Source organism: Rhinichthys klamathensis, unplaced genomic scaffold (genome assembly GCF_029890125.1).
Source record: "Rhinichthys klamathensis goyatoka isolate OS25496 unplaced genomic scaffold, OSU_Roscu_1.1 h1tg000108l_1, whole genome shotgun sequence".
Taxonomy (NCBI): domain Eukaryota; kingdom Metazoa; phylum Chordata; class Actinopteri; order Cypriniformes; family Leuciscidae; genus Rhinichthys; species Rhinichthys klamathensis.
The window spans coordinates 515,526-533,980 of NW_026606646.1; the positions used below are offsets into that span (position 1 = coordinate 515,526).

An 18,455-nucleotide genomic window follows, 5' to 3' on the forward strand; every position below is an offset into this window, starting at 1 on the left:
TGTAAGAAATTTCATGAAATTTTATGAATTCATAGAAATAAAAATTTAAATAGCGCAGCACAGCAGCTCAGTGGGTAGCACTATCACCTCACAGCAAGAAGGTCCCCGGTTCGAGTCCCGGCTGAACCAGGAGTTAGCAGGTTCTCTGTCCTTTCCTTCAGGTAAGCTACAACAGTTCAAACCCATGCAGCATAGGTGAAATAGTGATACTCGAGTATCTGTGTGTAAGCCTGGTGATGGATGGGCCAACCACATCAGGGTGATGTGAACATCCAAAAAACATTCCAAATTGAGTGAATGGAATGTTCTTTTAACGTTCACATTAACCAAGAAAAAACGTTCTTGATACATTAAACAAACTGGACGTTTCCAACGTTTAAAAAACGTTCAGAAATAACGTTTTAATAACATTTTCAAAATGACTGAATGGAATGTTCTTTTAACGTTCACATTAACCAAGAAAAAACGTTCTTGATACAATAAAAAAAACTGGACGTTTCCAGCGTTTAAAAAACGTTCAGAAATAACGTTTTAATAACATTTTCAAAATGACTGAATGGAATGTTCCTTTAACGTTCACATTAACCAAGAAAAAAACTTTCTTGATACATTAAAAAACTGGACGTTTTCAACGTTTAAAAAATGTTCAGAAATAACGTTTTAATAACATTTTCAAAATGAGTGAATGGAATGTTCTTTTAACGTTCACATTAACCAAGAAAAAACGTTCTTGATACATTAAAAAAACTGGACGTTTTCAATGTTTAAAAAACATTCCGAAATAACGTTTTCCTAACCTAATGGGAATGTTAGCAAAACGTTCTGACAACTTATTTTTTTTAGCTGGGTTACACCAAAAACAAGATAATTCACAATGTACAAATATGTGCATGGAGGTAAATGGTCCAGGTCTCTGTGCCATTCAACTGCAGGGAGCTCGTATGGGTCGATATTTTGGATGCCTAAGAGCTTCTCCAAATACTGCTGTTTTGCGCTTGGTGTGAGCTTGTTCCTGTAAGGTCCCTTTTCTTTCGCCTTATCTTTTTGCATTGCTTTACTTTCTTCCTTTTCTTTCTCCTATTCGTAGATCCGTCTCTGTCCCGCCGAAATAATAAATGCGCGAAAATTAGAGAGCTCTGGAATGTTTAGTCGCGCCTCTGTGAAGTTCTGAAGGTGTTGCCCCTGGCAACCGATAGCGTCTCCTACCATCATGGCCGACCGGCTCAGACCCCGCCCAAATCAACCCAAATCGGCACGTGACTCCTCACTCTCAATAGGGAATGTGAAGGTACATCACGCAGTGTTGCATTATGGGACGTGGGCGCCATGTTTACCTTTTGGGTGGCCGTTGCTAATAGTGGGTGTGTTTGGCTAAAACGAGGTAAAATTGAAGAAGAATGGAAGAAATGGACAAGTTGAAAGAAAAAGAGAAGGGACCCTACCGGGAGAAACTAAAAGCCACTGCCAACTTCCGGTTTAGCATCTGCCATGTGAGGCCGCATAAATCGGGAGCTCTGCAAACCACCTCTTAAATTTCGTTTTATACTTGATACAGCGTTATATTTATATTTATTTATTTCACATCTCGTGTAGGACTATTTGAAGGTCACTTCTTACAATATTGTTGAAATCTTATAGCCGCAAAGTTCCAGCGATGTCTTCAAAAGCGCAACGACAAAAGAAGGCTGATTCGGAAACGGTCATCTTTGGAAACTGCTGAATTTTACACGCCTGAGGGTGTTGCGATTATAGGTGCAATTAACAAGCTGGAAAGTGGAATTCATGCCAAATTTGACGCGCACGCCGCTGAAATTCGAGGCGAAATTTCCATGGTACGAGAAGAAATGCATAACACATTTTCATCTTTGAAAGAAGACCTCAAAACCTAGAGTGAGCACTTAACAAGCCTGGAGACCGCGACATCAGAATGGACGACCAGTCTTCATTCTCTCGAGCCAACGGTCGTTTCTCTCCAGAGAGAGGTCGCCTCACTGCAAGCTAAGTGCATCGATCTAGAGTGTCGTTCCCGTAGATCCAATCTTCGCTTGGTGGGAATTCCAGAAGGTTTGGAAGGCCCGCAACCTACGAAGTTCATGGCAGATACTTTGGCGGAGATATTTGATCTTCCTGAACCTCCACTCCTTGCTCGTGCACATCGTACACTTGCACCGAAACCTGCAGAGGGTAGCCGTCCGCGAGCCTTCGTAATTTGCTTCCATCGTTACGACGTCAATGAGGATATTTGGCGAAAAGCGAGCCAGGGTGGGCAGCTTAAGTTCAGAGACAAAACTGTGTTCGTCTTCCCGGACTTTCCGCCTGAGATTGCCAAGAAGCGGGCTGCATACTACGAGGTGAAACGTCTACTGAGGTCCATGCCAGATGTTAAGTACGGTCTAAAGGGTCTAACCGGCTTCAGAATCACAAAGAACGGCGCTGAACATATGTTTGATACTCCAGCCGCGGCACTGGCTTTTGTGAAACAACACCTATTACCTGCTTGAACACCTATAAATGTGCTGGAACTTATAATGTCTCATTTTCTCTGGTTCAGAGACTATTGAAAGCACTTTTCTCAGTTGTGTGGTTTAATATGTTAGGATTTATTCTTTGATTGGATTATAATTTTATTTTATTTTTTTATCTGTATCAGAATATATTCGCTGTATTTGTTATTTCTTTGCGGAGATGTGTCCGAGGTAAGAATCGCAATATCTCGCACGCACATTGAGGGTTTTCCTCAGGGTAGCGTACACTCTAGTTGGGTTCTTGAGGTGTGTTATGTTCTCGTTTCTTTGTCCATCTCATAAGCACAAGTCTGGGCTGTTGCTCTTTTGTATTGTTTCATTCTTTTCTTTACTTGCTGTTCCTTGTATAATTATTTGTGTTTTACAAGTATATTTTTGGTCCTCCTCTCTTTTCTTTTCTTTCTTTTCTTTAAATGATGGGTGGTAGAGCTAATGAAGATGGTTTGGTGAGATGGGTTAGCTGGAACTGCAAAGGTTTGAATAATCTAGTCAAACGCAATAAGGTTCTGATTCATTTTAGGAAACTGAAAGCCAATTTTGTGTTTCTTCAAGAAACTCACCTCTGTTCATCTGACCATTTTAGACTGAAAAAGGACTGGGTGGGTCAAGTCTATCATTCACATTTTCAGTTCAAGTCCAGGGGCTGTGGCATTCTGGTACATAAATCCACTCCGTTTGCAGTATCACAAGTAATTGCAGATCATAAGGGCAGATACGTCATTATAACAGGAACTTTGTTTTCAACCCCCCTAAATCTTGCTAACGTCTATGCCCCTAATTATGATGATGTTTCCTTTATCACCACTTTTTTATCATGTATACCTGACCTTCACTCTCATTCATTAGTCCTGGGCGGAGATTTTAACTGTGTGATGTGTCCACGACTTGATAGGTCCTCGAAAAAAGTTATATCTCTTTCAAAATGTGCAGCGATTGTTCAGTCTTTTCTGCATAACTACGGTATTTGTGAAGAAGGACCAGCTATTAATGTTCGGGGTAACGAGGATTAGCCAATCAGCGCCTGTGTTTTGGGGTCACGGAGAGGACACCTGTTTGCGCTGACTGATAAGTTTTGTTTTGAGTCAGTAGTGAGAGTTGCCGGGAATCACATCGTAGATATTTCTGAAGTAAATAGTTGTCATCTGTGTTGCTATCTGTGCAGGTGTGCGTTCAGAAACATGTGAGTACCCTGGTAAAATGTTTACATATGTGTATTTTTGGTGTATTAGGTTTTCTATGAGTGTTGTTTATTCTGAGGTACTCAGTTGAAATGCAGTGTGTTAGCATATATTTCGCTAGCATCATGCTAATGCCTAGTATTATTAGTGTTACACTACTATTGTGCTTATGTGTGTATTCGCCTGATACTGTATAGTTATTATTGGAGTGTTTACAATGATTGTGGTGTAGAGAACTATGTTTTTGGGTTGCTGTTACTGAGACCCAGCCATAAGAAGGCTGTTCTTTAATTTAATAAGCAGCTAATGTGTGTTAGTATATTATTTGGTTATTTGATATAAACAGCTAAAGCTACTTGAAGGGAAAATTATACTAATACTATTTATTAGCTTTACTAATAGCATCCTGACAGCACTGTCGTTTACTTGTATGCTGATATTTTCTTTTTCTTTATTGTTTATTATAGAACCACACACATACTGTACAATTACGAAGACAGACAATCATCTGTTAGCTGTCAATAAATCCATTGAAGAGAAGAAGAGCATTCAGTTGCATTCTTACCAATGCACCACAGTGGTCACTTATCCAGACTAGCTACAATTACAGTCCTAGCTATCAAGTCTTCATCTTCATCAAGTCTTCATACAAATTGGTCCTTCGAGCCGGATTGTGTGACTGCTGTGCGTGAGGATGTTCCCAAATAGTAGAGGTGAGGCAATGCCACTTCCTGATACCCGCCCGAGACATCAGACACGTCCGCCAACCTGGCTTGCTGACTATGAAGTCTCCCTGTCTGTTGTGGAGAGACCCCCTCAGGCTGCAGCACCCTCCCCACAGCCTCCCAATCAGATGCAGGAGCCCTATTACAGTGGTGAGAGGATCGACCAGATGTTAACGGGCCCCTCCCAGCTCTTTGACCGGTGGAACCAGACTGGTGCTCGCTCAAAGTATCCCAGAGAGTCAATGTTCTCGGGACCCCATTATCAGAGTACCCCAGATCCACTGTCTCACAGAGTAAACCCAGGGGCTTCACCAGAAATATTGAAATATCTGAAAAAGATCAGGGAGGATAACCAGAGGCTTCAACTCATCGTAATGGAGATGCAAACACAGCTTAATTCAAGTAGAGGCCCAGATCCATCACACCAAACTGCCCTCTCCCCCGTGGAGTACAGCCCGCACGCTCACCCAGCAGTGCTCGCCGCTGTCACTAGCCCATCAAGACCCACAACACAGGTTACGGTCCTTAATACATTAGCACCTGTGCAGGTACCCAGCAAAGTAGAAGTGGATGATGAAGACTGGCCCCTTCCCCCCCCCCTCCAGTGGCAGATGATGAGGAGAAGCCACAGCTATCCACTACCACACTGCCCACAGAGTTAGTGGCAGAGCTGATGACATGCCTTAAGAAGATGGGGATCACTCAAGAGCAGCTTCCTGGAATGCCGGCATCTGTCCACAGTAAGCTGGTTGCATCTGGTCGGATGGTGAGGGTCTCATGTCACTAGGCTTATGTCCAAGCTCCCACAAGACATGCGTCTGGGTTTATGAGATACCTGCATCCCCTCTGCATCTGTGTTCCTACGCTGTTAGACTTGCTGCAGATTCAGGAGTATGGATATGAGTCTCGACCCAGAGAGCACCCAGACGGTAAAAGGGATAGACGGAAGGACTCAAAGTCTGGCCGACCAACCACAGTACTCCATGGAGCTGAACAATCTTCAAGTGGCCCGACTGTCCCAGTATTCCCATCCACCAGTGCCAATCCACTAGACAAAGTCGCCCTGCCCTGCCCATACTGTACCGATGCCCTGCATTACCTAAACCAGTGCATTAAATTCTGCCAGCTAACAACTGAGCAGCGGAGAGATTGGGTCAAGAGGAACAGGCGGTGTTGGCGCTGTGGTCGCTGTCACCAGGCCGCACAGTGCAGACTAAAGGCCAGGTGCAAGAATTGTGATGGCAGGCATCTGGAAGCTCTCCACAACCTTAACATTTGGCCAGCCATAGTGACACCAGCCACAGAGAACACATCCTGCCTAGTGAGTACTGCCAATGAAGTTCTCTACCTGGATAGGCAGTCCGGCTGCAGTCAGGTGCTCTTGAAGGTAACAAAGGTTGTGCTACATAATGGAGAGCGGGCCATGGAGACTTACGCGATACTGGATGACGGGTCAGAGAGGACTATGCTACTTCCAGCCGTTGCTAAAGAGCTTAAACTTAAAGGGGAGCCAGAGAACCTTGCTTTAAGGACGGTGCACTAGGATCTTAGAGTTCTACAGGGTATGTCTGTCTCCTTCTCGATTTCTCCTGCCAGACACCCCCAGAAGACTTACAAGATCCAGAGAGCCTTTACTGCTGAGCAGCTGGGGCTGGCCGAGCACTCCCAACCGGTGAAGACGCTCCAACGCAAATATAAACACCTGAGAGGACTCCCCTTGCAAACACTGGAATGTGTTCATCCCATGGTCCTTATTGGGTCAGACTACACGCATCTGATCACCCCAGTGGAGCCGGTTCGTATGGGTCCGCCGGGAGGACCAGCTGCTGTAAAGACCAAGTTGGGCTGGACTATTCAGGGCCCAACCAAAATCCTCCGACATCATCTCCAGCCACAGCAGTGTCTGCATATAGCCACACAGTCACCCTCTGCAGAGCTCCTTTATCATGTGGAGAAGCTATGGCAAATGGACGTATTACCTTATAGGAGTGAGAAGATGGTGATCCGCTCAAAGCTAGATCAAGAGGCAGTTCACATGCTGGAAACCAGGACAGTGAGGGTGGAAGTCGACGGAGTACATTGCTACGCCACCCCCTTGCTTCATGTAAAGAACATGCCCTGTCTCCACACCTCCAAAGATGCTGTACTGGCGAGTCTGCGGAGCACCGAAAGACGTCTGATGAAAGACCCAATACGAGCATCAGCCTATGTAGCAGAGATACTGAAATTGGAACAGGCGGGGTACGTGAAGAAGGTAGCAGAGGAAAAGCTGAGTTTGTCAACAGAGTCCTGGTTTATACCTCACCACATGGTGAGTCATAATGGGAAAAACAGACTCGTATTCAACTGCTCCTTTGCATACAAGGGTTATAACCTAAATGAGCTTCTACTACCAGGGCCCACATTGACCTCCAGTCTGTTAGGTGTCCTGCTGAGATTCAGGGAGCATTCTGTTGCTATAAGCAGCGACATCAAAGGCATGTTCCACCAGGTTAGGTTGCTGCCAGAAGACAGATCTCTGCTTCGTTTCGTGTGGAGGGACCTGAACAAAGAGGCGCCACCCGGCACCTATGTGTGGCAGGTCCTCCCCTTCGGAACAACATGCAGCCCCTGCTGTGCAACGTTTGCACTACAGAAGCATGTGACAGACCACAGCCAGCCAGAGGAGGACGTACGGGTGGTTATTGAGCGTTATTTTTATGTGGATAACCACTTACAGAGCTTCTCCTCCCCTACAGCAGCTAGACAGCTGGTTGACAAATTGAAGATGTTGTTAGCCTCAGGAGGGTTTGAGCTGCGTCAGTGGGCTTGTAACGTCCCAGAAGTTATCAGTCACCTTCCAAAAGGGGCAAGATCCCAGAGCAGCGAGTTATGGCTCACAGAGTCAATGGAGGATCCACAGGAGCTCGCACTTGGACTCCGATGGCTTTGCGCCTCAGACACTCTGGCATACAAGTGCAGCCTCACTGACCGTCCCACACTGACTATGAGGAACATCTATAGTACACTGGCACGGCTTTTTGATCCGCTAGGTTTCCTCGTTCCCTTCGCGGGCCAAAATCATTGTGCAGCACCTATGGAACAAAGAGAGAGAGTGGGATGACCCGTCACTGCCAGATGATGCCCTCAAGGCCTGGCTAACTTGGGGGAATGAGCTGCAACACCTTCCAGAGATTGTCTTGCCACGATGTTACTCAAGCCCCCCTCTGGATCACCCAAGTTCTGTCAGGAGCCTCCACATATTCTGTGACGCGTCTAAGAAAGCTTACGGTTCAGTTGCGTACCTTCGTACGGAGGGTTCAGGTGGTGAGGTGGAGGTGGCCTTTCTGACTGCACGGTCGAGAGTGGCTCCCAAGCACCAGCAGTCGATACCGCGATTAGAGTTATGTGCCGCGGTGACTGGAGCTCAGTTAGCAATGCTGCTACAGCGTGAACTCACCCTGGTACTTAGTGAAGTGGTGCTCTGGACAGACTCCACGACAGTTCTCACGTGGCTTCAGTCAGACTCCTGCAGGTTTAAGGTGTTTGTGGGCACCAGAGTCGCTAAGATCCAGGAGCTGACTGAGGCCCACGCATGGAGGTACGTGGATTCTGCAAATAATCCCGCAGATGACATTATGCGTGGGAAGACCCTAATGGAGCTGGCAGGGGAGAGCCGGTGGAATCACGGCCCAGCATTTTTGTGCTTGTCATCCACCCACTGGCCTACTAAGCCAGAGACTGAGCAGTTGGATGCCACAGAGCTTCGCAAGGCCACATTTTGCGGCTCTATCACCACTGCTCCTTCTTCGCCTTTACTTGATGCCAGCCAATTCAATGGTTTCAGGGACATGATAGAGGTGGTTGTGAGGTCCTGTCACGGGGCGGCAGGTAGCCAGTCAATGCCAACTGCACAAGACTACCAGGATGCTGAGAGAGATCTACTGTAAAAAGACCAGGTAGACTGCTTCGAGGAGGAGTTTCAACACCTCTCAGAAGGAAAACCTGTCCCTTCCACCAGCCGTTTGATCACATTAGCCCCTGAATATGATGACCAACTGAAGCTGATCCGGGTTGGAGGCAGATTGCGTCGCAGTGACTTGCTGGACACAGAAGCCATTCACTCCATAGTTCTGGACCCAGCTCACCAGGTGACTAAACTCATCATTCAAGATGCTGATCGAGACCTCCGTCATCCAGGTTCAGAGCGACTCTTTGCAGAACTTCGCAGACGGTACTGGATCCTTCGTGGAAGAGAAGCTGTGAAGCGGCACCAGCACTCCTGCTCTGATTGTCAGAGATGGAGAGCGAAGCCTGGAGTGCCACAGATGGCAGACTTACCTCTCGCCCGCCTGCGGTTGATGAAACCAGCCTTTTTCTCTACAGGAACGGATTGTTTTGGGCCCTTCATGGTCAGAATCGGACGGCGTAATGAGAAGCGTTGAGGTATCTTATTTAAGTGCCTTACTACCCGAGCTGTCTACATAGACGTCCTGACTGGTTTATACCAGAATTCCTTTCTGATGGCCCTCCGCAGATTCATCTCACGCATGGGAAAACCAGCGGAGCTTCTGTCGGATCAGGGCACAAATTTCAGAGGAGGTGAGAGGGAAATCCACGAGTCTTTCAAGGCACTGCACCCCACTCTACAGGCAGAACTGGCCAAACATCAGATCAAGTTCAGATTCAACCCTCCAAGTGCTCCTCACTTTGGTGGTACATGGGAGAGGGAAATAAAATATATCAAAGCTGCCCTGTATGCCACAATCCAGATGCAGAATGTGACAGAAGAAGTCCTGCCCACGGTCCTGATCGAGATAGAGGGCATCCTAAACTCTAAGCCCTTGGGGCATGTATCCAGTGACATCGCAGACCCTGACCCAGTAACCCCCAATCTGCTTGTGATGGGGCGGCCCGACCCATCGCTGCCCCAGGTGTTGTATCCGGAGTCCGAGCTGTTGAGCCGCCGCCGCTGGAGGCATACGCAGGTCCTTGCCGACCAATTCTGGAGGACATTTATTAGGCACTATCTTCCTGCCCTGCAGACGCGTACCAAGTGGCAGAAAGAAGTAGCCCCACTACAACCTGGTGCTGTCGCCATGACCGTTGAGCCACAGCTCCCGAGGGCACTCTGGCCTATTGGCCGCATCACAAAGGTTATCCCAGGTGCAGATGGGAGGATAAGGGCAGCGGAGATCCAGGTTAACAACAGAAACTACACCCGGCCAGTTGAACCGTCTTGTCCCACTTCATGCCATACCTGAGACAGTACCTGAGACCACCGGTCCTTCTATGGGACCGCAAATTTGACAGTGCAAATTTGTTGGCGGCTGTGAAGAAGGACCAGCTATTAATGTTCGGGGTAACAAGGATTAGCCAATCAGCGCCTGTGTTTTGGGGTCACGGAGAGGACTGATATGGCAAAATCAATAATTAACAAAACAAGCATCACAGTAAGAGACATCAGATTCCAATTGTACTTTAAAAGAAAGTTTATTCTTTTAAAGGAGGTTGTTCACAAAAGATACCATGGCAGCTACCCACGGTAGGAACACAGACCTGCATCACACAGAAACCAAGCAGCTTTTATACCCCCCCTTTGACAGAGTCTCTTCTTCTGTACTTTTCCGCTTATTCCAGTAAAATCAGATCTGGCTGGTTGGTTAGAAATACAATGGTCTGAAACTCCTCTAAACCCCCCTTCTCTCTGGGCTTTTGCTATCCTCACACCTGTGAGGTCAAAGGGCTGAATAACCTTTGTCTTTCCTTATTACCCATCCTAACAAATTCAGAGGCTCTGTCTGACTATTTGCTTAAGTGTGTGTGTCTCTGTTCCCACCAGGTATGCAAATATTCCAGGAGAGAAAATACATGATTGAATTAAAAGAAAACCCACACAATAGCAACATGACAAACTAAAATATTAATTTTTCCACAACAGGACACCTGTTTGCGCTGACTGATAAGTTTCGTTTTGAGTCAGTAGTGAGAGTTGCCGGGAATCACATCGTAGATATTTCTGAAGTAAATAGTTGTCATCTGTGTTGCTATCTGTGCAGGTGTGCGTTCAGAAACATGTGAGTACCCTGGTAAAATGTTTACATATGTGTATTTTTGGTGTATTAGGTTTTCTATGAGTGTTGTTTATTCTGAGGTACTCAGTTGAAATGCAGTATGTTAGCATATATTTCGCTAGCATCATGCTAATGCCTAGTATTATTAGTGTTACACTACTATTGTGCTTATGTGTGTATTCACCTGATACTGTATAGTTATTATTGGAGTGTTTACAATGATTGTGGTGTAGAGAACTATGTTTTTGGGTTGCTGTTACTGAGACCCAGCCATAAGAAGGCTGTTCTTTAATTTAATAAGCAGCTAATGTGTGTTAGTATATTATTTGGTTATTTGATATAAACAGCTAAAGCTACTTGAAGGGAAAATTATACTAATACTATTTATTAGCTTTACTTATAGCATCCTGACAGCACTGTCGTTTACTTGTATGCTGATATTTTCTTTTTCTTTATTGTTTATTATAGAACCACACACATTCTGTACAATTACGAAGACAGATAATCATCTGTTAGCTGTCAATAAATCCCTTGAAGAGAAGAAGAGCATTCAGTTGCATTCTTACCGATGCACCACAGTGGTCACTTATCCAGACTAGCTACAATTACAGTCCTAGCTATCAAGTCTTCATTATAGTATTCGTGATCCGTTTCGCTTTTTAAATCCTTCCGCAAGGAAATATTCATTTTTTTTCGCAAGTACATCATTCCTATTCACGAATTGATTATTTTTTTCTTGATAACAAACTTCTTCCATATCTGCAGAATTGCTCATATGAAAGCATAGTAATATCTGATCATGCACCAGCTGTACTGGAACTTAGCTTTCCAAAAGCACCCCCAAAGGATCATCAATGGTCCTTTAACTCTGGTCTATTAAGGGATAAAGAATTTGTAAAATTGATCTCCTCAAATATATCTTCTTTTCTTGAAGTCAATAGTACTCCGGGTATGGCTTATTCTACCATTTGGGAGACCTTAAAATGTTATCTGCGCGGTTTAATAATTTCATATTCGTCTTATAAAAATAGAGAGCGAAAGAGGCAACTAGATGAGTTATCTAGTTCTATAACAGCTATTGATGTTCAGTACTCACTAAACCCATCTTCCAAACTTTATGAAGAACGTCAGATTTTGCAGACAAAATATGATCTGTTATCGACTGAAGAGGCTGAGAATTTGTTTTTACGAGCTCAACATAGGGTCTATGAGTTTGGTGATAAGACGGGTAAATTGTTAGCTTATCAAATTCGTAAAACGCAGACGTCACACTTGATACCCCAACTTAAGTTACCTTCAGGAATTACTACCACTGACTATAAAGAAATAAACTCTCAATTTAAACAATACTATGGAAATTTGTACACCTCGGGATCTCCTCAAGATGTATCTTTAATGAAAACCTTTTTAGATAAATTAGATTTCCCCTCTGTAGAGAAGACTTTGTGTGATTTTTTGGATGAGGATATTCAAATTGAAGAAATAGCTGATGCGATTGCTTCCTTGAAAACAGGCAAGGCCCCGGGTCCTGACGGCTTCCCGTCTGATTTTTATAAAGCATTTTCTAAATTATTATGCCCTGTGTTGCTTTTGTTTTTTTTAGAGAGTCTTCAAAATTCTAACTTACCCCCAACCTTCTATCAGGCTACTATTTCATTAATTCTTAAGAAAGATAAGCCCCCCCTAGACTGTGGTTCTTATCGCCCCATATCACTTTTAAATTGTGATTACAAGATACTAGCTAAAGTATTATCTTTTCGACTTGAAAAAACTTTCCATGGAGTCATTTCACCTGATCAAACTGGTTTTGTTCGAGACAGATACTCTTTTTTTAATATTAGGCGTCTTTTTAATGTTTTGTATTCATCCCATTCCAACAATGCTGAAGTGGTGGTCTCACTGGATGCTGAAAAAGCATTTGACCGCATCGAGTGGGGCTATCTTAGAAATGTTTTGGAGAGGTTTGGATTTGGTTCAAAATTAATTTCTTGGATAAAGCTCCTTTATGCCACCCCCAAAGCATCTGTACGCTCAAACAATATTATTTCAGATCCTTTTCCACTAGGTCGGGGCACAAGGCAGGGTTGTCCCCTTTCCCCTCTTCTATTTGCTATTGCTATTGAACCCCTTGCAATTGCATTACGTGCTGACTCAGAGGTGCAGGGCATTTTTCGTGGTGGTCTAGAACAGAAGGTTTCTTTATATGCTGACGATCTTATTTTATTTTTATCCAATCCTCTAGTCTCAATTCCTCGAGTTCTTTTAATATTGGGCTCATTTAGTACCTTTTCAGGTTATAAATTGAATTTTTCCAAGAGCGAATTATTCCCAGTGAATTCTGCTGCATTAAGTCTCTCATATTCAAATTTCCAATTCAGAGTTGTTAATAACCAATTTAGGTACTTGGGTATCCAAGTGACACGTAAACATGCTGACTTATTTAAAACCAATTTTAGTCCTTTATTTGATCTCACAAAATCTATGTTTTTATCATGGAAACCCCTTCCTCTGTCACTGATAGGAAGGGTAAATGCAGTTAAAATGAGCATTCTTCCCAAATTTTTATATTTATTTCAATGCTTGCCCATATTTATTCCTAAGTCATTTTTCTCCGGTCTGGAAAAGACTATCTCGTCATTTATTTGGATTAACAAGCCAAGGCGAATAAGTCTAAAGCATCTTGGTAAGCCAAAAGAGGTGGGAGGTCTGGCTTTGCCTAACTTTCAAACGTATTACTGTGCAGCCAACTTTAGAAACTTATTGTACTGGTGCCGGTATGATTTACAACTGTGTAAACCTCTTTGGGTGCAAATAGAGGCTGGAATGAGGCTAATAGAGGCTATGTTGTTCCTCAGTCACGCTGACATCTTTGCTCTGTTCTTCTATCCCTCCAACTCATAGTATCTCGATTAAGAATCCAATTGTTAAACACTCTCTGAGGATTTGGACTCAGTTCCGCAGAGCTCTAGAGCTTAAGGGTCTTTCTTCAGCTGCACCCATTGCCAGTAACGCTTCCTTTCCGCCCTCTCTTTTTGATGGGGCTTTCAATATTTGGAAGTCACAGGGTCTAGTTACAATTGATCAGCTATTTATAGATAACAATTTTGCTTCATTTGACCAACTTAAAAATAAATTTTCTTTGTCCAATTCCCATTTATTCCGGTATTTTCAAGTTCGGAGCTTGGCCCGTAAACATTTTCTGGAGTTCCCCTCTGCCCCTCCTAGTGGTGTCTTGGAGTGTATTTTAGATCAACATAAATGTATAAGGGGTGCCATTTCAAAGATTTACAGTATAATAAATGACAAACAAACCCCATCTAGCGGATCATTAAAATCTCTCTGGGAGCAGGACTTAAGTATTTTGTTAGAAGATGAAACCTGGGACACTATCTTAAAAAGGATACATTCTTCTTCAGTTAGCTCTAGGCATAGGCTTATTCAATTTAAGGTAGTGCATCGTATTCATTGGTCTAGGGTGCAATTCGGCAAGATATTTCCTGATTTAGACCCCACCTGCCCACGCTGTGTTGTGGAGCCAGCCTCTCTGTTTCATTCTTTTTGGTCCTGTCCTAAGTTATTAAGGTTTTAGGGGGGGAATTTTTAGTTGTCTCTCAGAAATTCTTACCACAGTAATAGACCCCAACCCATTGACAGCTTTATTTGGGGTTCTTCCGGAAAATGTTAATCTTACATCTTTAGAAATGGATAATATTGCACTTTGCACATTGTTGGCTAGACGGCTTATACTAATTAATTGGAAGCTGCCATCTCCTCCAACCTATCGTCAGAGGGTTTTCGACCTACTTTTTGCCCTCAAACTTGAAAAGATAAAATTTGCAGTTAGAATGAAACCCGATCTTTTCTTGAAATCTTGTTGCCCATTTTTAGATTATTTTAAGGAGATGAGCTCTGGATAAACCCTTTTTTTTATTTTTCTCTTTTATTCCCCTCTGGTTTATTTAGTTGTTTATATGTATGCATAGTTAATTCGCTCCGTGCCAGGAGGCACACAAGGCTTGGACATCACTCCTCCATTGGGTTCGGTTTGCAGCTGCACGTCGTGCTGTGTTCCACGTGTTCCAGCCTGCACCGTTTCGTTCCAGTTCCACCATTCGCCGCCAAGTTGTTTTTGGGCGGCATCTTTTCCTTCTTCCTTCAGGTGTCCACCCGAGGGCCACAGCACAGTCGTCCGTTCTGTCCTTCCTCAGCACATGGCCGATCCATTTCCATCTCCGTCTCCTCACCTCCTCACTGATTTTCTTTGTTTCTGCCATCTCTAGAACGGACTTGTTGGAGACGTGTTGCTGCCATCGAATCTTGAAAAGCTTCCGTAAGCATTTGGTCTGGAATATGTCTAGCTTCTTCTCCTCTCCTTTGGTTAGTTTGTATGCATATGTTACTGTGATTATATGTTCATCCGCATTTGAGCATTTATTATGTTTGTTTAGTTATTTATTTATTTATTTTCCCCTTTATTTAATTATGTAACAATCTGATCCTTGTACTGTGCTTGAGATGCTTTTCTTAATAAAAAAATAAAAAAATGCCACTGCCAAAAAACATTATTTGGACAAACTGTCCGCGATAAACAACATTGATCCAGATGATTTAGTTTTGGTGCTCGTTTTAGTAGCCTAGGCTAAGTTGATTACCATTGTACATAATGTTCTAGCTATTTGACCTGAGAAGCAGCTCTCTTAGTTAATGTTAGCTTGCTATTTTCAGCATATGTTAAGTTTTCATAGGTTGTGCAAAAAATAAATAAATTGTTGTTGTACATTACTTTATAATGCCACAAGATGGGGTAACTTGTTAAATACAACTGTGCCTTATTGTCATCAGTTAATGTTGACATGTAAAAATGAGGGTATTTGGTAGTTTATTTTAAAATAATTTGATGTATCTTTGCCCATCCCAGTTTATGTGTACTTAAAGGTTTGTGGATGCAATCAGTACAGAAACAGATAAAAGTCACTTAATGTATCTATTAAGCAGTTATATATAAACTTGATTCACAAACATTTTAAAAAGGCATGTAAAAAGATGTACAGAATATCAAAGCAAATTGTTCATTGTAAGCAAAAAAATATATAATTTGATTCATGCAATGTGGCCTGGCTTTATCATCTGCTAACATGAACCACAAATTCAACATCATTCATCAACTATCCTACTAACTTAGACATCAAGGAATATACAATACACAACCTCTTGCTTTGTACAACTTTTAACAAACGTAGTAGTGGAGGACAGTAACTAAGTAAAGTTTTTCCTCCTGATTGCGGCAACCCATGCGATCCGGCGTCTTCTCGTCAGCTCCTCGACCTGCTTCCCTTGTTGTTTTTTCCAAGAAGGAAAGCTGAAAAAAACGTATTCCATTGTTCAGTTTCCTCTCTGGACGATCGTGTGACCTGCTATGGCAGTTCTTGATCGAGCAGCACCGACATTTATTAAAATCTCGACAGGAAATACAAACACAGCCTCCGACACACAAATTCAAATATAGCGGGGCAGAGTGCGATCCTGTAAATATTGCGGCGGACCCATAATGCAACACGGCGTGACATCACCTTCACATTCCCTATAGCTACACTTGAAATATCAGATGACTCTGACCAAAATAAAACAAATATTCATCAAAACACATGCATGAATGCATTGAATTCTACTTAAATATTATACAAGTGTATATCAACGGCGATTAAACTTAATGAAAATTTATTTGTAGGATTACTCACCATACTGTGGAAATTGCGTATCCGCAACAGTCTTCCGACAGCAAAACAAGATGGCGGACGAACAGAAAATTCTCGACCCAAGCTCGATGACGTCAGTAGTCATGTGGTTTGGACGTGGACGTAAAATTGTAATTTGATTTAAAGCAATTAGTTTAAATTACACCCAAACTATTTTTTTTAACTTCAAGACAACTAAACTCAATTACATTAGACCAAAGACAAGCCAGAAAAGTGAATTTATTGAGTCAGATCAAGTATAAAAAGTTCTTTAAATTAATGACAAGCCATTTTCACTTTTTTCAGTTTTCTTGTGCATCAACAGAAAGGTTTTTGTGTATTTATTTTAGAGACTGTTTTGTCAGTAAATGTAGAGGGTTTCAATTTGAATTTGTGTTGATTGTAACTAGGTTATTAAGAGTTAATAAAATATATGTTTTTATTCAAATTTGAAATATAATAATTGCAACTTTATCATACTTTTTTTAAATTACAAATGTATTTAATTATATAACAATGTACACTACATGTATATTACATTAAAGTATATTTTAGTTCACATTAATTGCTTTTCAGTATATTTGGAAGGACACTTTTACCATATTTCAAAGTCCATACAAAAATGTATTAAAGTCCCACTTAAGTTGTTCCAAAAATATCACTCTTAATTTCAACTAATTGCATTTAATTTGAACTTAATCTGAGACACATTTGAAATCAATTATATATAATAGGCAATAAGTCTGTCGAAAACATTACACTTAATTCACACTTAAGTGTATTGTTAACTGACATTAACATATAGTTAAAGTGCACTGTTGAATGTACTGACAAGCAATTAATGTGAACTAAAATATAATTTAAAGACACTAGAAACCATTATGAAACTATATTATGAAAGTTATGCACTATTTTTTTTCCAAAAGGGTATGCTAAAGAAGAAAGAAGCTGGGTCAAAACCAACTGATTTAAATAACGCTGTCAGTAGGCTAATATGGCACTTTTTGTTGGTTTGTCTCTATGCTGCGGAAACTCTTAAATGATCTGTTGGCACCAAAGAGGACGCATGTGTTTCTGGCATCTTGGTTATAAAAGTAACATACAGTACGTGCTTTATTATTCTAATCTACCAGTAGTCATCATTATGAACAACTAATGCACAATTTTCAATTCCAAATATGGGCTGGAAATGTAACTAGATCCGCCCCTCTGACCCGTTACGTCCTCTGGAATAAGAAAAACGCACAGTTCGAGGACAACTCCCAGCCTGGAAACTTCGGGACGAGCAGGAAAAAGAATACCAGACATATTTCTCAGATACTTTCATCGGGAAGTCATATCAATTTGAAACTTTTTTCTTCCTTTTATTTACACTGATGGACGATTTAGGTATGTAATGTCTAATTATTTTATGATAGCCTACGTTTCCTAAACTTCCTTTGAATACATCACTGCAGTAAACCATTATAGTAGCCTAAATGGAAATGCAAGATTGGGACAGGGTGGAAGGCTTAGAACGGGGCGTCGTTTCTTTTTCGTAGCGGTTTCTAAAAGCACACTGATGAGCTCTAGATAAAGATGAGCTAGATGGACACGTATTCATACTTTTGAGCTGCAGTCCGAAAACAGACACGTACATCTACATCTGTCCGACAGAATTGTATGAAAGGTATGTTCACATTGATACATCAGTTCTTCTCGGCAGTTATCAAGGGTAACATATGTTTAATTCGTCCTGAGAGTCGGCATCTTAGTCACAGTACATCCCACATCTGGTAACGTTTAAGGACTATAAAAAAAACTTGGATCCTATGAAGAAACACCCGCCCTTTCACCCGCCACCACATAGGTTTTATTTGGATAATTCTTCCTGAAGATGAGGACATTTATTTGTCTCGTTTTAGTTTTTAGTTTGTTTTAGTAACATTTTTATAGAAATTCTCATCTGTGCAAATTTGGATGTAAACATGCACTAGACAAAAATGGGTAACACTTTACTTGAAGGGGTGTACATAAGACTGACATGACACCTTCTTAACCATGACATGACATATGTCATGAATATGAAGTAGGGTTTATGCATGATTATGACAACTGTCATTAAGTGTCTTTCGCTCAATAATGACATTTTGAATGCAAATATGACATTGTTTAAGATGTCTTTGTTATGACACCTTGACATAAACCATAACATCATAACCTGTCAGTGTCTTTGTCATGACAACTTGACATTAAATTA

The 18,455-nt window shown here is 42.1% G+C and overlaps 2 protein-coding genes across 4 annotated transcripts in view; both read left to right on the forward strand.

Moving 5' to 3' along the window:
- Positions 1-18,455, forward strand: part of pkmyt1 (protein kinase, membrane associated tyrosine/threonine 1) — a 176,143-nt gene that overhangs the window by 106,942 nt on the left and 50,746 nt on the right. The window lies entirely within an intron of this gene.
- LOC130087365 (transforming growth factor beta-1-induced transcript 1 protein-like) overlaps positions 17,446-18,455 on the forward strand; it is a 252,832-nt gene continuing 251,822 nt past the window's right edge. For 2 of the 3 annotated variants that reach the window (XM_056253640.1, XM_056253643.1), the window contains exon 1: positions 17,446-17,605. In XM_056253640.1, the coding sequence (XP_056109615.1) occupies positions 17,593-17,605 (13 nt within the window). In that variant the 5' untranslated portion in view covers positions 17,446-17,592. The remainder of the gene's footprint in view (positions 17,606-18,455) is intronic. The other variant, XM_056253642.1, reaches the window with a different exon arrangement.